The sequence below is a fragment of the Mesoplodon densirostris genome, chromosome 6 (assembly GCF_025265405.1).
Source record: "Mesoplodon densirostris isolate mMesDen1 chromosome 6, mMesDen1 primary haplotype, whole genome shotgun sequence".
Classification (NCBI taxonomy): Eukaryota; Metazoa; Chordata; class Mammalia; order Artiodactyla; family Ziphiidae; genus Mesoplodon; species Mesoplodon densirostris.
Window position 1 is genome coordinate 40,307,877 of NC_082666.1, and position 21,960 is coordinate 40,329,836.

The window sequence follows — 21,960 nt, forward strand, 5'->3', positions numbered from 1 at the left end:
CAGATATAGAGAACAAACTAGTAGTTACCAGTGAGGAGAGGGAAGGTGGAGAGTCAAGATAGGGGTAGGGGATTGAGAGGTACAAACTATTATGTATAAAATAAATAAGCTACAAGGATATATTGTACAACAGAAGGAATATAGCCAGTGTTTTCTAATAACTATAAATGGAGAATAACCTTTAAAAATTGTGTACAGCTGTAATTTATATAATATTGTACATCAGCTACATCTCAATTTAAGAAAAAGTTAAAAAAAATTTTTAAATAAAATAGATTGCTTTAACCATAAGATATTTAATGTAATCCCCATGGCAACAACAAAGAAAATACCTATAGAAGTTGCACAAAGGAAAATGAGAAGGGAGTCAAAGCATATCTCCACCAAAACAAAAATTTTTTTTCAACAAAACAAAGGAAGGCAGCAAGTAAGGAAAAGAGGGACAGAATAACTGCAGGACATACAGAAAACAATGAAATGGCAATAGTAAGTCCTTCTCTGTTAGTAATTACTTTAAGTGTAAATGGATTAAACGCTCCGATCAAAAAACATAGAGTGACTAAATGGATAAAAAACAGGGTCAACTATATGCTGTCTACAGGAGACTCATTTTAGATGTAAGGATATATATAAGCTGAAAGTGAAAAAGATATTCCATGCAAATGGTAACCACAAGAGAGCAGGAGTGACCATACTTATATTAGACAAAGTATAACTTAAGTCAAAAACTGTTCCAAGAGACAAAGAAGAACATTATTTAATGATAAAGAGGATCAGTTCTCTAGGAAGATATAACAATTATAAATATATATGCACCTAACAGCAGAGCACCAAAATATATGAAGCAAACATTGATTGCAGGGAGAAATAGAAAGCAGGAAAATAATAATAGGAGATTTCAATACCCCAGTTTCAATAATGTATAGATCAACCAGACCAAAGGTCAATAAGGAAACAGAAGACTTGAAAAACATCATAAATGAACTGGACCTTATAGTTATATGTAGAACACTCTATAATAGCAGAATGTACATTATTCTCAAGCACACACAGAAATTCTCCAGTATAGATCATGTTAGGCCACAAAACAAGTCCTAACAAATTCAAGATTGAAATCATACCAAATACCTTTTCTAATCATGATAGTATGAAACTAAAAATCAATAACAGGAGGAAGACTGGGAAATTCACAAATATGTGCAAATTAAACAATATGCTATTGAAAAATTAATGGGTCAAAGAAGAAATCACAAGGGAAATTAGAAAATATATTGAGACAAATGAAAACAAAAACGCAATATACCAAAAATTATAGGATGCAGGAAAAGCATTATTAAGAGGGAAGTATCTAGTGGTAAATGCCTTCATTAAAAAAGAAGAGGGGACTTCCCTGATGGTCCAGTGGTTAAGAATCGGCCTTGCAATGCAGGGGATGCCAGTTTGATCGCTGGTCAGGGAACTGAGATCCCACATGCTGCAGGACAACTAAGCCTGTGCCTCAGCTAATGAGCCTGGGTACTCTAGAGCCTGTGCACCACAACTAAGACCTGATACAGCAAATAAATAAATAAATATTTTTTAAAAAATAAAATAAAAATAAAAAGATCTCAAATCAACAACATAATTTTATATCTCTAAGGAGCTAGAAGAACAGGCTAAACCCAAAGATACAGCAGGAATGAAAAAAATAAAGATTACAACAGAAATAAACTAAATAGAGAATAGAAAAACAATAGAAAAAACTCAAACTAGGGTTAGTTTTTTTAAAAAATCAACAAAATTGACAAACCCTTAGCTAGACTAACAAAAATAGAATATTCAAGCAATAAATACCAGAAATGAAAGAGGAGACATTACAACTGATGCCATAAAAATAGTAAGAATCATAAGAGAGACTATGAACTTTTATACACCAATGAATTGAATAACCTAGAAGAAATGGCTAAATTTTTATAAACATACAGCCTATTAATACTGAATTACAAATTTAAAAATCTGAACAGATCTATAACTAGTAAGGAGATAGAATCAGTAATCAAAAACCTCTCAACAGGGCCTCCCTGGTGGCGCAAGTGGTTGAGAGTCCGCCTGCCGATGCAGGGGATACGGGTTCGTGCCCCGGTCTGGGAGGATCCCATATGCCGCGGAGCGGCTGGGCCCGTGAGCCATGGCCGCTGAGCCTGCGCGTCCGGAGCCTGCGCGTCCGGAGCCTGTGCTCCGCAACGGGGGAGGCCACAACAGTGAGAGGCCCGCATACCGCAAAAAAAAAAAAAAAAAAAAAAAAACCTCTCAACAAAGACAAGTCTAGGACCAGATAACTTCACTGGAGAATTCTACTAGACATTTAAAGAAGAATTAATACCAGTCCTTCCCAAAACTCTTTCAAAAAGTTAGAGAAGGGAATACTTCAATATTCATTTTATGGAGCCAGCCCTGATATCAAAATCATACAAATATACCATAAGAAGAGAAAACCAAGACCAATATCCCTGATGAATATTGATGCAAAAATCCTCAACAAAATAGTAGCAAAAGAAACTCAACAACACATTAAAAAGCTGATGCAGCATGACCAAGTGGGATTTATTCCTAGCATGCAAGGATGGTTCAACATACAAAAATTAATCAGTGTAATACACCATATTAACGGAATGATGGACAAAACCACACAATAATTTCCATTGATACAGAAAAATTATTTGATAAAATTCAATACCCTTTCATGATAAGAACATTCAACAGACTAGGAACAAGGGAACTACCTCAACCATAATAAAGACCATATGTAAAGGGCCCACAGCTAACATCAGACTCACTGGTGAAAGATTGAAAGCTTTTTTTTGAAAACCAGGAAGCAAAGATACCCTGTCTCACCACTTGTTTTCAACATAGTACTGAAGTCTTGGCCAGAGCAATTAGGCAAGACAAAGAAATAAAAGCCATTCAAGTATAAAAGGAAAAAGTAAAGTGATGTATGTTTATAGATGACATGATCTTATATGCAGAAAACCCTAAAGACTCCACAAGAAAATGGTTAGAACTAAAAAATGAATTCAGCAAAGTTACAGGACACAGAATCAACACTCAAAAATCAGTTTTGTTTCTATACACTAACGATGAGCAATCCAAAAAGGAAATTTAAAAAACAATCCCATTAACAGTAGCGTCAAAAAGAAAAAATGTTTAGGAATAAACTTAAGGAAGTAAAAGACTTGCACACTGCAAACTACAAAACATTAATGAAAGAAATTAAATATGACACAAATAAATGGTAAGGCATCCTGTGTTCATGTATTAGAAGACTCCATATTGTTAAAATATCCATACAACCCAATCAGTCTATAGGTGTGATGCAATTCTGTCAAAATCCAAATGGCATTCTTCTTTCGCAGAGATAGAAAAACATCCTAAAATTCATGTAGCATCTCAAAGGACTCCAAAAAACTAAAACAATCTTGAAAAGAAAAACAAAACTAGAGGCTTCATACTCCATGATTTCAAAACATAATTCAAAACTACATTCATCAAAACAATTTGCTACTGGCATAAAGCCAGACATGTAGACCCATGGAACAGACTAGCAGTGAAGTTGCAAAAAGATATCTGTAATACGTCATTACTTACACAAAATTTCAAAACACTCAAAACAATGCTTACATATAAAGTAAAAGTGTTAAAACTATTCAGAAATGATCTGCACCATTTCCTCCTGGAAGAGGAAATGGAATGAGAAGAAAGGTGTTTCAACTGTAATTGAAACATTTTATTTCTTAAAACATCAAATATAAATATTAATAAAATGTTAGCATTTTAAGATCTGGGCAGTAGGTATACAGTTGATGTTTAATAATTCTCTATGTTTTTGTATATGTCATAAGTATTTTATAATTAAACTTTTAAAAACAAAAATGCAGTGTTACCTAGTAAAATGCTAAAAATTAGATAATATTCAAAATAAAGAAATGACTTCCTGCCTCCAGGTCTTGTTTCCAAAATAGCAGGTGTAGTTCATGAAAAAATAATCATCTTTAATCAGCCTTAGATAGCTTAGTATGTATTCCTCTCTGCAATTTTCCCCTTTATTTACATATTTTTGCACTCTATCCATTATTTAATTATACTGGTCTCTTCAGACTTTTTTCTCAGAATTATTTGTGCTTTTCTTGTTCTCAGTTTTGGACAAGAGAGGACAGCAGTTCAGAAAAGTGTCTGAACTCTGCTGACCACAATCAGGAGAGCCTGCTGGAAGATATTAGCAGATCCTCTCTTTATAGCTGAGGCTCCGTTTGTACCAGATTGGGCCATTTTGTGGGGCAGGTTCATTTCCAAATTCATGACTGTTTCTTCATTAAGGATACTTGTTTTTTGAAAACAACATGGACAAATTTCCTGGCGCAGAGCAAAGTGCACTGAAGGGAGTCCATGCTGGCACCCCAGCTGGCAGTAGCAGCAAGGATAAAATGGTGATTAATTTGGTTAGTAGTTTAGAGCACTCTTAGTCAAGGCAAATCTGTGATTTAATTAGTAAAATTCTTAACTGAATTTACCAAGAATATGAGATGCCTGTGCTAATAGAATGTCCTCTAGACACTGACACATCGATACATTCCTAATGTGCTCTATTGAATGATGTTTTCTATGGAGTTTTTTTTTTTTTTTCCTTTTTAGAGAGAATTTTAGAATTCAACCAGAGAAACTTCTTGTGGATATTTTTCTGAATGTGTTGTGTTTTTAGGGAAATTCAATCTCTTGGATTAGGTTCATTTATACTTACCAGAAGGTTGAATTTAGAAAGGAATTTGATACCCAATATACTTTTTGAGTCTCATAAAGAGAGCGAGAGCTTTGAAAATCCTACTTTTAAGACCTAAAACCAGGAAGTTCTCTTCTACCTCCAGAAAAGACCCGGGTCCGTAAAACCTTGTGTGAGACTCAGAACTCTTAAGTCTACAGTTCTCTAGTGAATTATAAATTGAACCAAGTGTGTTCTCTTGTCTTGGGTAGGAAGTGATCTTGTGAAATGAGTTAGTGGAAAGTTAGTGGAATGGCATCATGATAATATTTGAAAGAGCTGCCAAACATGCTGGAGCCATTACAGTTGTTGCTGTAATAAGTTATAATAATTAAAATATGTATCATAATAATATGTTCGTCAAACTATGTATCTGAAGTTATCTGTACATTTTTAATTAAAAAGTTTAATTTGAATACAGCATGGTGGGCAAAACTACTTTCTGATACACTTGAATCCAGATATTCCTATTATTTATGAAACTTGAGTTTTATCATTACTTTCCTTCTACTTGTATGGCTTCAAATGTTAAAACAACCAAAAGACTCTCAAACTTAAATTGCTTATAAATGATGCTATACTGCTTTTTTTCTGGGGTTTGTTTTTTTATAGAGGGTTTCTACACTTTTTTTCTTTTTGCCACTTGAATGCTTAAAGTTCATTTCAAAAGATTTGAAAGCCTCATAGAAAATATAGAAATTAATGTAATAACGTCAATGCATAAATTGTCAGTGGAACAAAAGGAGAAATTAGGAAAATCTGTTTGGTTCTTTTTGCATTATTTTTAGACGCCTGATAAACGGTCTTGTCATAGTGCTTTAAATAGAGTTTCACTTGCCACCAAGTAAAATCAACAATCCAATGACAGAATGTTTAAAATCTCTCTTGCTCTTTGCTATAAGCTGTCTAGAAGGAGCAACATTGTGGACTTTCTGAGAATCATCAGTTTATCTTGTAGTTCTATGGTTTGCTGCAGATGGTTTGGAAACTTCAGTACAACCACATAGGAAGGATGTCTCCAGCAGTATATGGTTACCATTGAGCCTTCTGTAGTTGAATTCTTGTGCAGAAATCATTTGGAAGTGCTGCTCTGGCAATCAGTCAAGACCTAATGCTAGTGTAATCCAGTCTGGAAAACATTGTGTAACTCTGGTTGAAGTTGAATCTCTGCTCTCTGGCAAGCTTCTGCCAAAAGAGGGAGCCTTGAAGGCTGTGAGCACTTTGCAGCCCTTCAGAAGATTATCATTTGGCCTGCCTGCATTTTGGTAGAACCAAGAGCTACCTCAGTTTACTGGAGACTTTAGAATTTTTCAGAAAAATTATCTTGGATTTTTTTCAGTCTAAGGAGAGATACAATCTGCAGCCCATAAGCTTCAGTGCTTGATAAATGCCCTTGGTGCTGAGGTCCTCTTGTCCACCCATTCAGTCACCAGTGATAGTCTCTGACTCTCTTCCTTTTTTTTAAGATAATGAGAGAAAAGTTGTACGTATAGGTCTTTTAAAGAGGAGGACTGATGAGTCAAGGCTTTGGAGGCAAAATCACCATCTCTGTCCTCCTATATTTCAGAGTTCTGGATTTATTATGAGTGCATGTAATTCTCAGGCATATTTTTCAATTTCTCAAACATTCATAGAGCCCTTGCTCTATGCAAAATATTCTGCTAGATTCTGTGCAAAATATGCACACAAAAAAGCATCCTACATCAGACACAACTTTCCCTTCTCTTATCCTACCCAGTAAGCTCATATATTCCAAAAATTTAAGGTATTTACAACTCAAGATAAATATGTCTTTTTGTTAACAACTTAGATGATAGACTCAAAAACACATGAATTAATTTTAGGTCTGAAACCACCTAGATGGTAAATTAGAGAAAGATGATAGAGCACTGTGGAAGATAAATGCAGTTGAAGAGACCTCAGTCATTTAGGAAAGTGGTAAAGAACAAGAAGTGAGTTTTAGGGTGAATATTTAAAGAGAAAAGGCAAACTGTTTACACAAAAGAAGATATCATTGTGTCGTTTGACAAAAAAATTATCTCTATGAGAATTTTACTCCTGATTATCAAGAAAATAATGCAGCTAAACTAATAATTTGTAGGAATTAATTAATAAAAATATAAACCTGAAATGCAGTTCTATCATGTTTCCTTAAAGTATTCAGATTATTGCTAGAGATTGATATCTAGTTCTGGGGACTGCTATTAAAGTGTAGAGCAGTATTTCTCAAACTTCAATGTGTATAAGATTCCCCTGGAAAAATGTAAACAGTTTTCTTGGCCTTACTCCCAAGGATGCTGATACTGCTGATTCCCAGGACCATACTTTGAGTAGCTCTGCTGTAGAGAACTTGGACAGACCCTAAAGACTAAGTGCAAGACCTATGAGGAATAGCAACTCTAATAGTCTAGCCAGGAGATTAAGATGAAAATGTAATTTAAAAAATTAAGTCAAGTGATGAACTAAGCACCTGAATGTCCTAGCATTCTTTTTATGCTTCCAACCTCTAGAAATTACAGGGAAATTTTAACAATTAAATATATAATATTGTGAAATAAGGGGGGCTTTTGATGACCCACAAACTGTGAGAAAGGCTTAAAATGGTTGGTAGTGGGATATTTTTTAAGGCAAATATCACATCCCAGAAAGTTTGCAAGAGGGTTGCTTTGGGGGTGGATTCAAGGAGTAGGAGGGTACATGGCAGCCAACAAGATACCTGTTAGAGTACTGCAGTAATGGCAGCCAGCTGACTAGTCCCTCATACACTCCTCCAACTCATCTGCTGCCCCCAAAAAAAAGAGATAACAAAAGTGTCCTGTTTGGGCCTCCCTGGTGGCGCAAGTGGTTGAGAGTCCGCCTGCCGATGCAGGGGATACGGGTTCGTGCCCCGGTCTGGGAGGATCCCATATGCCGCGGAGCGGCTGGGCCCGTGAGCCATGGCCGCTGGGCCTGCGCATCCGGAGCCTGTGCTCCGCAACGGGAGAGGCCACAACAGTGAGAGGCCCACATACCGCAAAAAGAAAAAAAAAAAAAAAAAAAAAGTGTCCTGTTTCCCACAAGAATGGGGGAGGAAGCTTTGGAGGAGAACAAGCACCGGATGGCTGTCAACTCCCAGCAGTGTGGGGACGCTCTAACGCCCAGAATGCAATTTACTGGCACCCCCGGCCAGCACTGCATCCTGACCCTTGACCAGGTGCTGGAGGCGGGCTGCACTGAACAGAGCACTCCCGGGGAGAATAATATGGAACCCCAAATGCCAGGAAGAGCAAATAAACGAAAATCACCAGACGTTCATGAAAAGTTGACCCCATAAGGGAAAAATGAACCAAATGCAACAAACAGAAAATGCAAATGTACCAATTATATGCGTTCCCAAGGACAAGCAAATGGATTTTTAAAATAAAAAATGAATAATTAATTATCTTAAGAATAGTAAGAGAAACGATCAAATCCTTGAAGTAGGAATAAGCTGAGTTTTTTTCTAAAGAGACTTACGGGGGAAAAAAAAGAAAATTCAATAAACAGGAGTTTATTGAGTTTATGAATAGGAGATAAAGCTAAATATTAACAAACAATGACTCCAAAGATTGAGCTGAGTAGTTCTCCTAGGATATAATACAAAAGGACAAAGAAATGGAACGTAAGAAATGTGGTTTTTTTATTTTTAACTTTTAATATGGAGATCAAAAGGGGTGTCAAGGAAGATGGTGGATTAGGAAGTGCCAGGAATCCATCTCTTCACCTAGACAAAAATTTCATTGACAGGATCTGTTTGATGTAACTATTTTAGTACTCTAGTCTGTTTGAGGACTTTGAGCTTTCAGGGTAAGGCTTGGCCAGTAAATTGTGGATAATTTCAGCCCTTCTCATGGTAGAGGCCACCCATCACCAACCCCCTAGACCTATGGCAGGCAGCTCTACCTGCATTCCTAGATAGGCTTGGAGGAAAAAGGGTGAGCAGTGCTTGATAAATTTTGGTGTAGTATCAAAGGAGAATATGTGTAATTGTGTGAAGAAGCTATTATAATACTCCTGCCTTTTAAAACTACATATCTATGTGGGGCTAGACTCTCCATATAGTTCAACCAAAAGAAACGTATTGCAACAAATTAAATGCAGAAGTAAATACAAGAATCCAGCTGTCTTCTTTCAAGCTATATAGGAAAGAAAATTGCAAACATATAAAAGAGTGCCAGGCATCCCTGGTGGCGCAGTGGTTAACAATCCACCTGCCAATGCAGGAGATACGGGTTTGAGCCCTGGTCCGGGAAGATCCCATGTGCCACGGAGCAAATAAGCCCGTGCTCCACAACTACTGAGCCTGCGCTCTAGAGCCCTCAAGCCACAACTACTGAAGCCCGTGTGCCTAGAGCCCGTGCTCTGCAACAAGAGAAACCACCGCAATGAAAAGCCCACGCACTGCAACAAAGAGTAACCCCTGTTCACTGGAACTAGAGGAAGCACGCTAGCAGCAGCGAAGACCCAGTGCAGCCAAAAATAAATAAATGAAATAAATACATTTTAAAAAATAAAAGAACTTTCAATTGAGAATCAAGTAACTAAGAGATCCAGTTTTACCAAGAATTAAAAAAAAAGAGTGCCACTCTTCTCACTAAATATTTTTGTTTTGTAAAATATAGTAATTTTTCAACAAAAATGTTATTCGTGTTAATACCTAATGGATTTGTTATTGTTACTTTTAGTGAATTGATAAATACTTGTAGGTGGCTTTGTTTTAATTCCAAATATGAGTATCAATAGTTATAACCTCAGAAACAAAAGCTGTTTGGTCTTTCAGTAATTTTTAAGGGTTTTTGAAACTCAAAAAGTCTAAAAACTACTGTCCTGTAGTGAAGATCACAGTCACCTTTCCCCACCCATGCACATATTACTCACTACTGGGTTTTTAGTGCCTGACTGTTAAATATAAGATGACAGGCCATAACTTCTGTTCCACTAGCAGATCGCCCAACTCAGAAACAAGAACCAGAAATGTAATCTTTCTCAGGCTGGTCAAGCCAGACTATTGCTGAAATAATTGGAAGTAAACCCTTAAGTTACTACCCGTTGCTACTTTTCCAAAAGTATTGCATCACTTCATTTATCATAGGTAACGGCCCCTGTGCCTTTTAGTCCAGCAAAGTCAAGCTATGGGAGCCCTTAAAATGGTGGAAGTTCACATTGGGTTTGTGGACTATAGTATCAAAAGCCTTAGTTATAACACATTAAGCCTATAATTACACTCTGATTTGATGTGATTTCTGATATTTGGCACTAGTCAAAATGCGATTTTCCCTTTTCTTTTTCTTCTTTTTTTTTTTTTTTTTTTTTTTTTAGTGCAGATGATTGAACAGAGCCTTCCCTGTTTATTTGGTGCAGTGAAGTATAGAAGATAAAATGGGGGAAGGAGAAATGATCACCTTTAACAAGATTAATTTTTAAATGTTTTTATATATATTTGAAATTGTTAAATTGGTTTTGCTGAAACAGAATTTCACCCTTGGGATACTATTTGAATGTTGGTTTCAATAAAGGTTCTTGAAAGTGTTAAGTAATATAAAATAAATTTATATATATGTATATATATATATATATATATATATATATATATGGTGTTTAAAAATAAAGATGATGGGCAATGGTCACTACATATTTAAGGAAATATATTAAGCATATAGTATTGAAAGTAGAAACCAGTAAAAATAAAGAAAAAAAGATTATTTAAAGAAAAGATCATCTAAAATAAATTCATATCAACGTCCCCATTAAGGGACTTCCCTGGTGGTCCAGTGGTAAAGAATCCACCTTCCAATGCAGGGGATGTGGTTTCAATCCCTGCTTGGGGAACTAGGATCCCACATGCCACAGGGCAACTAAGCCCGTGCGCCACAACTATTGAGCCTGCCCGCCTCAACTAGAGAGCCACGTGCCCCAAACTACAGAGCCCACGTGCTCTGGAGCCTGCTGCGCCACAAAGAGAGAAAAAAAAAAAACCCTCACACCACAACTAGAGAGAAGCCCACGTGCCGCAACAAAAAGTTCCTGCGTGTCGCCACTAAGACCCAACTCAGCCACAAAAAAAAAAAAAGTCCCTATTAAAATAAAAGGTAATATTATATCCACTAAACAAGAGCAGAATGCTAAACTTACAGATATAGAGAACAAACTAGTGGTTACCAGGGGGAGATGGAAGGGGAGAGGGGCAATATAGGAGTAGGGGAGTAAGAGATACAAGCTATTAGGTATAAAATAAGCTACAAGGATATATTATACAACCTGGAGAATATAGCCAATATTTTATAATAACTATAAATGGAGTGTAACCTTTAAAAATTGTGAGTCACTATATTGTACACCTGTAACTTACATAATATTGTACAGCAGCTATACTTCAATAAAAAATAAATCAATAAAGGAGTCCTAAGACAAATAAAATTTTAAAAAGGAACCGAATGCTGTTTTTTTTTTAAAAAAGAAACATCCAGGGCTTCCCTGGTGGCGCAGTGGTTGAGAGTCTGCCTGGCGATGCAGGGGACATGGGTTTGTGCCCCGGTCCGGGAAGATCCCACATGCCGCAGAGCGGATGGGCCCGTGAGCCATGGCCACTGAGCCTGCACGTCTGGAGCGTGTGCTCCGCAACGGGAGAGGCCACAACAGTGAGAGGCCCACGTACTGCAAAAAACAAACAAACAAACAAAACATCCAGAGAGTGAAGAAAATAGTTCTTGGAAATTAATAATGAGAGAGTGGTAATTAAAAACATAATAAAAGATTGGAAGGTAAAGTTGAACAATTCTTTCAAAATCTAGAGCAAAAAGACCAAGAGATGAAAAATAAGAAAGAAAAGATAAGAGAGAACTGTCCAGGAAGTTCAATATCCAAAAAATCAGCATCCCCAGAGAGAAAGGAGAAAAGAATAGGTAGGAAATCATCAAAGAAAGAATTCAAAAGATCTTTCCAGATTTAAGGTCCACTGAATGTCCAGCACAATGAATAGAAATAAATCCATACCAAGACACATCAATGTGAAATTTCTAAGAGGATATCCAAAAGCCTCCAGGGAGTAAAAACAGGACTTATATAAAGGGTCAAGATTCATAACAGCATGGGACTTCTCAGGAACAACACTGAAATTGAAAAGATAGTAGAACCAGACTTTCACAATTCTGTAGAAAAATTACCAGAATTCTATAATCTGCCAAAGTATCAATCAAGTATGAGAGTAAAATACTGATATTTTCAAACATGCAAGGTCTCAAATACTTTACCTCTCTTGTACCTTTTCTCACGTGAGAAGGATGAACCAAGAAAGAAGAAGATATGGGATCCAGGAGAGAAGTGAAGGAAATCCCTATGGTAGAGGTCCCAAGATAACTGTACAGAGGGAGTAAAAAGGAACCTGTTCAGATTGGAATAGGTCAGAAGGTTCTAGGAGAAATTTCTTATAAGAAGTTGAAAATGGCAGAATATCAGATATGTTTGAATGTATTGCAAGGAGATTACATACTTGGGTGGGAGTTTAGCATTAAAATAATATCAGTGCCAAAAAAAAGAGAAAAAATCAAACAAGCAAGCCAAGTAGTAGTCACTAAACCCACAGAAAACAACATATTGAATATCTAAAGCATGAGTTAGGCTTGAAAGTGGTTGCCTCTAAGATCAGAAAATGGGAGTGGGAGTGCTTGTTCAAAAGCTGCTGTTTTTTCATAAGCTTTGAAGAGCTATTTGGCTGTTTAAGGTAGTTGTATCTGTAAGTTTGATAAAACTAAAAAATAAGTTAAAAAAAAAAAGACTAATATCCCAAGTTCTTAATACTGGTCTCTTCAAAACCTGCCTTCCTCCTCCCGCCCCACATTCACTCTGGACTTGCCACCTCGGACTCTGTTGTACTTAGATACTCCAGGCCTTCGTGTTTGCTTTGCATCTGCCTGTGACATTCTTCTCCCACATACAAATATGGTTTGTTCATACACTTCCTTTAGATCTCTGCTCAAATGCTCCCCTCAGTAAATTCTTGCCCTCTCTTACCCCTCAGTGTACTTTTACTTTCATTATGGCACTTGATATCATCTGGCATTTTATGCTTTTCATTACTAAGTTTTGTCTTGTCTTTGCTTCTGTAGCACTACCACTGCAAACAGGTTTGAATATAGTAAGGGTTCAAAAAATATTTATTAGATGAATAAATAGGACAAATATACAAAACTTTAAAAACAAATTCACGGAAGCAGAGATACAAGTGGGTAACACACAAATATTCAATCTCAAAAAATATCAGGGAAATACAGATGAAAGCAATGGGATAATTTTTGCCCAGATTAGGAATAAATAAAAATATCCAGAATAATATCACTGTCAGGGGTAGAAAAGTAAATTGGTAGTCTTTTGGAAAGCAATTCAATATGCAGATATTCACATGGGGGCACAAACAGGCATGTGCAAGGATACTGCTGCAGCAGTATTTCATAGTGAAAAATTAGAAACAACCTAAATGCCCATAAATGGAGATATTGTTAAATTACAAAACACATATTTTTTTTTAAACCTATGCATTTTTTAAAATTTATTTATTTATTTATTTATTTTTGGCTCTGTTGGGTCTTCGTTTCCGTGCAAGGGCTTTCTCTAGTTGCGGCGAGCGGGGGCCACTCTTCATCGCGGTGCGCAGGCCTCTCACTGTCGAGGCCTCTCGTTGCGGAGCACAAGCTCCAGACGCGCAGGCTCAATAGTTGTGGCTCACGGGCCTAGTTGCTCCGTGGCATGTGGGATCTTCCCAGACCAGGGCTCGAACCCGTGTCCCCTGCATTGGCAGGCAGATTCTCAACCACTGTGCCACCAGGGAAGGCCCACAAAACACATATTTTAATAATAGGCAGCAAGTAAAAAAAAAAAATGAGTGACAGCTGTATGTTCTATATTGTGGTTTCCTTTGTGTTTCACAAAAAAGACTAAATTTGTAGATTTATGGTTTTATATGAAGATACCTAGAGAATGATCTAATAGCATACATCCCAAACTTTCATTTTGCTGATTTCTAGCTGTTCATTTATTCATTTAATATCTGTTTCTGGAGCTATAAGTAGGAGTTGTCCCTACATACTAGGAATAGAGGAGTGAGCAAAATAGGAAAAGTGCCTGCCCTTACAGAGTGGAAGTCCTAGCAGGAAGAAACAGACCATGAACAATAAACAAGCAAATACGTTATAGGTCAGGTGATGAAAAGTACAGTGAAGAAAAATAAAACAGGGTAAGAGAGAGAAGAAGAACACAGTGAGATAAGAGGACACTTGCTATGTTTAGCTCTGCTGTCAGTGGAGCTTTCTGCAGTAATGGACAAGCCTTGTGAATTTGCATTGTCTGATACAGTAAACCAGTAGCCTCATGTAGCTGTTGGAACTCTTGATCTGTGCTAGTGCAACTGAGGAATGGAGTTTAAGTTTCATTTCATTCCAGTTAATTTAAGTTTAAGTTGCCATATCTGGCTGATTGCTACCATATTAGCCAGTGCATTTATATGGGATGGTCAGGGAACTCCCCTACATACAGCAAGATTTGAGCTGAGACCTATACGAGATGAAGGAGCTAAGCATGTGTTCCAGGCAGAATGAACAACAGGACCTTATCTGGAGTACTCAGAGGCTGGAAAGGCCAGAGCAGAATGGGCAAGGTAAGAGTGGAAAGAGATGAAGCCAGAGAAACAGAGGGGGCCCCACCATGGAAGGCCTTGGCAACTAATGTAAGACTTGGCTTGTTCTCTGTGTGAGGTGGAAAGCCATTGAGCAGACAAGTGAAGTGATCTGAATTTCTAAGGGGTCTGAACCTGTTCCAATGATAGACAAGGCAGGTGAGGGCAGAAGCAGAGAGAAAATTAGGAGGATCTACAGTAACCCAGGCTGGAGGTGATGGTGAATTAGGGGGTAGTGATGGATGTGTAGAGAAGTAATGAAAGAAACTGATGGTATTAACCAGTGGATCAGTTAAGGGGCAGGAGAGAAAAAGGAGGAATCAAGGATGGACTTCAAGGGTTTGGGCTTGAGCAAATGAGATAAGGGAGCACTGGCGGAAGAGAACATTTGGGGAAGGAATTCAAGTTCTATTTTGGGCATGGTAAGCTGGAAGTGCCTGTAGAGGGTTAAGCCACAGTCCTGACAATGAGAGAGATCAAAATGGGAAGTGCAGCTAAAGGGTTTCTTCCTAGAGAACTATGTAAGAGAATAGAGTTCATAGATGGTGTTAGGGTACCCCTTTTTATGTGAGGGGCAAAGCAAGTGACCTGTCATGGACCTTTTTAACATGAAGATTTTATATGCCTTTAACTATCAGTACATGTGGCTCTAAGATTTGGGTACTTATTTCTCATTTTATTTATTCTATAGAATGGCTCCTGAACGAGTAAGGTCCCTGTCACGAGTTTGTGTCCCACTTGTTACTCTGCCAGATTTTGAACCATTGGTGGAGGCTCTGCTCACCTACCATGGACATGAACCTCAGGAAGTGCTCTGGCCTGAGTTCTGTGATGCTGTGAATGAGGCTTTTTTGCTGTAAGTGATGACCATTTACCTTATCATCCAATTTTGTTTTTCCTTTTCTTAGAATACTTCAGTATGTTGGAAATGCAATTTTCAAATGTTTTGGTCTCAGTACCACTTTACATTCCTAAAAACTATTGAGGATCTCAATGAGCTTTCTAAAAAATGTGGGTTTTGTCTATCAATATTTACCATATTTGAAATTAAAACAAAAGTTTAAAAAATATTTATCACTTCATTTTAAAATAACAATAAATTGATTACATGTTAATACAAATAGCATATTTTTAATGAAACACAGTGACCTTTTCCAGGAGAAAAATTGTCTTGACAAGAGTGGCATTGTTTTCACATTTTTGCAAACCTCTTTATTGTTTGACTTAAAAGAAGACAGCTAAGTTCTCACAGATATTTCTGTATTCAGTCTGGTGCAGTATGTTTTTTTGGTTGAGGAATATGAAGAAAATCCAGCTTCACACAGATATGTACTTGTTAAAGATATATTTTAATAGCCATCTCAGGTAATTGTGGATATTCAACATGGATACCTCACCAAAAATTGAAAATGGTGGTTTTTTAAAGGTTAGTTGCGATGTGGAACCTGAAATTATATCAATGAGCTGTTCATACTGTTACATTAAAACCAGTTGGTCTGTCTTGCATCTTTAATGGATCTTATTTTATAGCTTCATACAAGGTTCATTTGGAAAATATTGGTTCATTAAGTTAGGCAGATCTTCCAAACATTGACATATTTCATTTTATACTACCAAAATTTACATTCATTCACCACCAGTCTCATCAGAAATGTCTTATAAGTGTTGAGAAGCTGTAAAGCTCACATTGGTGAAAGCAAATTTTCCAAGATTCTAATTTCTGAGCTTAAAAACTCAAATTTATCATTGGTTATAAATACTGTCAGTTGTTTTCCTTAGCGTACTAGGGTCACTTCTCTAATTTTTGAGAAAGTATGTGCCAAATACTCAAGTCTGAATAACGATTGTTTGTCTGCCAGTGATTTTTTTCAAGTAAATTTCCAAGAAGGAAAAAAGCGGCTAGTTGATCTTATAGCTCAGCAAGTTGCCCAAGTGCTTCTCCTCTAGACAATCATCGTTTTCTGGTATGTAGCAGAAATGCTTTATGCATACCTTTTCACCACACAGAATTTTTTTAATTGGAAGTATCCTCAAGGGTAAAATTTAATGAAATCAATATTTTATATAAATATTTTTCATGAAATGCATTTTTATGTGAAACTGGCAGTGTTTTTACTGTGAGTTTGTAGTAGTAAAGAATACAGTGCCTACTGTCCCTGCTTTGATTTGTGTTAGGCATAGCAGTTTTACTCACTATTGCTTTTGCACTATGAATGCATATGTCAACACAGTTGTTCTAGGAAAACCATGAGATTCAAAATAGTTATTCAGCACTTCAGGTATTTCTGTACACATGTGTGTATTGCCAAGTTCACATAAAAAATCTCCTGTCCTTAGTTGGTGCTAATACCAGATGAATACAAGCAACACAACTTGTCCAGCCATATCTAGAGATTCAATTTTAAGGCAGAAGTACAGTTCTGTTGATGAAATATTAACTTATCACATACACATTTGAATTATTTAATTCCTTTTTGTTTAGATTCTGAATGATTGGTCTCAAGTTGCTGCTGCAATTAATTAGCACTATAATAGTATTTGAAAACATTCTATCGAATAAGACACAGTAAGGTAAATTATTAACATCTATAAAGCCAAGGGAAAAATAACTTTCCTCATATTTGTTTTTCATTTACAGTTTAGTGCATTACTTTGGAGTAGATGTCCCATTCTCACAAGTCAGAGAAATCTCTGACGTTTTGATTTCATCTTTTCCTGATGAAACACCTGTGAGATGAGAAATCTCTTAATTCTCCTTTGTAAAACCAGGGGTCCATTTTTAATATAAGAAAATATATTATAAATAAATTTTATTTTTGAATAAAATATTAAATTCTAAAATAAATCTAAAAATATGTTATATAAAATTTGTAAAAATATATGAAACATAAAATGTATTTATATCTACAATAATTAGGATAAAATTTAGGAAAGTTTAAAAAAATGTTTAATATTATTACCAAATAAGACAAAAATGCACTTGCTTCTTGTTATGTTTCCATGTAGGCACAAGAGAAAATATCAGAATTTATATTAATTTATTACATTTTATTTTTTCCCAGCTTTTTTGAGATATAAGTGACATATAACATTGCATATGTTTAAGATGTACACTTTTATATTGCAAAATGACTACTACCATAGTGTTAGTTAACACCTCCCTCACATCACAGGATTACCATTTCTTTTTTTGTGATGAGAACATTTAAGTTCCACTCTCTTAGCAACTTTCAAATATGCAATACAGTATTATTGACTATAATCACCATCCTGTACATTATTAGATCCTCAGAACTTATAACTGGAAGTTTGTACTTTTTGATCAACATATTCCCATTTCTCCCACCCCCCAGTCCCTAATAACCATCATTCTAGTCTCTGTTTCTATGAGTTCAGCTTTTTTAGATTCCACATAAAGTGATATCATACTTGTGTTTCTCTTTCTAACTTATTTCACTTAGCATAATGCCCTCAATATCCATCCATGTTGTCACAGCCAAGGATTTCCTTCTTTCTCATGGCTAAATAATAGCCGATTTTGTGTATGTGTGTATATATATACACACACTATGTATATATAGCATATATATAACTAGATATAGATATAGATATATATACTACATCTTCTTTACTTATTCATCTATTGATAGACACTTAGGTTGTTTTCATATCTTGGCTGTTATGAATATACCATAATAAACATGGGAGTGCAGATATCTATTTGATATCCTGTTTTCATTTCCTTTGAATATATACCCAGAAGTGGGATTGCTGGATCATGTGGTAGTTATAGTTTTAATTTTTTGAAGAACCACCATACTGTTTTCCATAGTGGCTGCACCAATTTGCATTCCCACCAACTGTGCACAAGGTTTCCCTTTTCTCCACATTCTCATCAACACTTATTATCTCTTATCTTTTTGGTGGTAGCTATTCTTTTTTTTTTTTTTTTTTTTTTTTCTTTTTTGCGGTATGCGGGCCTCTCACTGTTGTGGCCTCTCCCGTCGCGGAGCACAGGCTCCGGATGCGCAGGCCCAGCGGCCATGGCTCACGGGCCCAGCCGCTCCGCGGCATATGGGATCCTCCCAGACCGGGGCACGAACCCGTATCCCCTGCATCGGCAGGCGGACTCTTAACCACTGCGCCACCAGGGAGGCCCTGGTGGTAGCTATTCTAATAGGTGTGAGGTGGTATCTCATTTTGGTTTTGATTTGCATTTCCCTGGTGATTAGTGATGTTGAGTACCTTTTCATGTACCTGTTGGGCATTTGCATATCATCTTTGGAAAAATGTTTATTTGGATGCTCTGCCCATTTTTTAATCAGATTGTTTGGATTTTTTTTTTCTGTTGAGTTATATGAGTTCTTTATATATTTTGGATATTAACTCATTATCAGACATATGATTTGCAAATATTTTCTTCCCTTCTGTAGGTTGCCTTTTCACTTTGTTGATGGTGTAGAAGCTTTTTGCAGTATAGAAGCTTTTTAGTTTGATGTAGTCCCACTTATTTATTTTTGCTTTTGTCACCTTTGCTTTTGATGTCAAATCAAAAATGTCATTGCCAAGACTAATGTCATTCTTATCCCCTATATTTTCTTTTAGGAGTTTTATGGTTTTAGGTCTTAACATTCAATTCCTTAATCCATTTTGAGTTGATTTTTGTGTTTTGTATAAGATAGGGGTCCCGTTTCATTTTTTTGCATGTGGCTATTCAGTTTTCCCAGTATCATTTATTGAAGCAACTATTCTTTCCACATTGTATATTCTTGCCTCCTTTGTTGTAACTTAGTTGATTCATATATGTGTGAGTTTATTTCTGGGCTCTCTGTTCTGATCTGTGTGTGTATACTGATCTATGTGTGTATACCAGTACCATACTGTTTTGATTATTATAGCTTTGTAATACAGTTTGAAATCAGGAATTATGATACCTCCAGCCTGTTCTTCTTTCTCAGGATTGCTTTGGCTATCCAGGGTTGTGTTTCCATACAAATTTTAGGATTATTTCTTCTGTCTCTCTGAAAAATAGCATTAGAATTTTGATAGAGATTGCACTGAATCTGTAGATTGTTTTGGGTAGTATGGACATTTTAACAATATTGTCTTCCAATCCATGAGCACAGTATATATTTTCATTTATTTGTGTCTTCTTCAGTTTCTTTCCTCAAAGTCTTATGGTTTTCAGTGAACAGATCATTAACCTCGTTGGTTAAATTTATTCCTAGGTATTTTAGCCTTTTTGATGCAATTGTAAATGTGATTGTTTTCTTAATTTCTTTTTTAGATAATTTATTGTTAATGTTTAGAAGCACAGTTGATTTTTGTATTGATTTTGTGTCCTACAACTTTACTGAATTTGTTTATTAGTTGTAACAGTTTTTTTGTGAAGTCTTTAGGGTGTGTGTGTGTGTGTGTGTGTATGTATGTGTGTTTCTGTGTGTATCTCCTGTCATGTGCAAATAGAAACAGTTTTACTTCTTTTCAGATTTGAATGCCTTTCACTTCTCTTTCTTGCCTAATTGCTCTGGCTAGGGCTTCCAGTACTATGTTGGATAAAAGCGACAAGAGTGGGCATTCTTAGAGGAAAAGCTTTCACTTTTTCATTGTTGAATATGATGTCAGCTGTGTGCTTGTCATATATGGCCTTTACTATGTTGAGCTATTTGCCTTCTATACCTGTTTTTTTGAGAGTTTTCATCATAAATGGATATTGAAATTTGCCAAATGCTTTTTCTACATCTATTGAGATGATGATAAGATTTTTTTTATCCTTCAGTTTGTTAATGTGGTATGTCACATTGACTGATTTGTGGGTGTTGAACCATCCTTGTATTCTAGGTATAAATCCCACTTGGTCAACAAATTAGGCCCCTGGACCCAATTCCAACGTGTGTGTGTGTGTGTGTGTGTGTGTGTGTGTAGGTTTCTCCACACCAACAAGTAGTTCTCTGACATTAGCAGGCTATTCGAGAATTCAGCTCAATTCTGATATTATCAGAGATAGCATCAGATTGCACAGGTAAAGGGCCCAGTTGCACAAGACCACCTTCCACTTCAGATGCAGTTGCCAGCCCAGGTTGTTGCCTATGCTTCTGACTAACTAGTTACAAATTGGGGGTTCCCACAACTCCCTCCTTGGCTTTGATTAATTTGCTAGAATGGCTCACAGAACTCAGGGCAACATTTTACTTTCTAGATTACTGGTTTATTATAAAAAGATGTAACTCAGCAACAACCAGATGGAAGAAATGCATAGGGCAAGGTAGGGGGAAAGGGTGCAGAGCTTTCTTGCCCTCTCAAGGTGTGCCACTCTCACCTGATCTCCACATGTTTACCACCCTGGAAGCTCTCCAAACACCATCCTTTTGGGTTTTAAGGGAGGCTTCATTAATAGACATGACCGATTAAACCATTGGCTATTGGCAAGTGATTCAATCTCCAGACTCTTCTCCCCTCCCTGGAGGTTAGTGGGATGGGACTGAAAATTCCCATCCTCTAGTCACATGGTTGGTTCTCTTGGCAACCAGCCCCTACCCTTAGGTGAAGTCTAAAAGTCACCTCATTAACATAACAATAGATACCTTAATAGCTCTCTTCACTTAGGAAATTCCAAGGGTTTTAGGAGCTCTGTGTCAGGAATGGGGTCCAAGGCCAAATACATATCTTATTATAAATCACAATATCAGTCATGGTATGTGATCTTTTTAATGTATTGTTGAATTTGTTTTGCTAATATTTTGTTGAAGATTTTTGCATCAATATTCATCAGGGATATTGACCTGTAATTATCCTTCCTTGTGGTATCCTTGTCTGGTTTTGGTATCTGAGTAGTGCTGCCCTCATAAAATGAGTTTGGAAGTGTTCTCCCTCTTCTATTTTTTTGGAAGACTGAGGAGGATTGATATTAGTTCTTTAAGTGTCTGGTAGAATTCACCAGTGAAGCCATCTGGCTGGACTTTTCTTTGTTGGCAAGTTTTGATTACTGTCTCAATCTCCTTGCTAGTAATTATTCTGTTCAGATTTTCTATTTCTTCACGATTCAGTCTTGGTTGGTTGTATGTTTATAGGAATTTATCCATTTCTTCTAGGTTGTCCAATTTGTTGGTGTATAATTTTTCATAGTAGTCTCTTATGATCATTTGTATTTGTATGGTGTCAGTTGTAATATGTTTCCTCTTTTATTTATAATTTTATTTATTTGAGATTTGAGCTCTCTCTCTCTCTCTCTCTCTCTTATTAGTTTAGCTTATCAATTCTTTCTTTCATGGATTGTATTTTTTTTTTTTTTTTATCTAAAAGGTCATCACCATCGCCAAACTCAATCATCTAGGTTTTCTCCTATGTTATCTTCTAGGAGTTTTATAGTTTGTAGTTTAAATTTAGATTTAGGATCCATTTTTGAGTTAATTCTTATGAGGGGTATAAGGTCAGTGTCTAGAATCAGATTTTTTGCATGTGGATGTCCATGTGATGAAAAGAC

General features: G+C 36.4%; 1 protein-coding gene across 5 annotated transcripts in view; it reads left to right on the forward strand.

Annotated features, from left to right (window-relative positions):
• FANCC (FA complementation group C) overlaps positions 1-21,960 on the forward strand; it is a 291,379-nt gene that overhangs the window by 214,479 nt on the left and 54,940 nt on the right. For all 5 annotated transcript variants that reach the window (XM_060101949.1, XM_060101951.1, XM_060101952.1 and 2 more), the window contains one exon: positions 15,169-15,333. In XM_060101949.1, the coding sequence (XP_059957932.1) occupies positions 15,169-15,333 (165 nt within the window). The remainder of the gene's footprint in view (positions 1-15,168; positions 15,334-21,960) is intronic.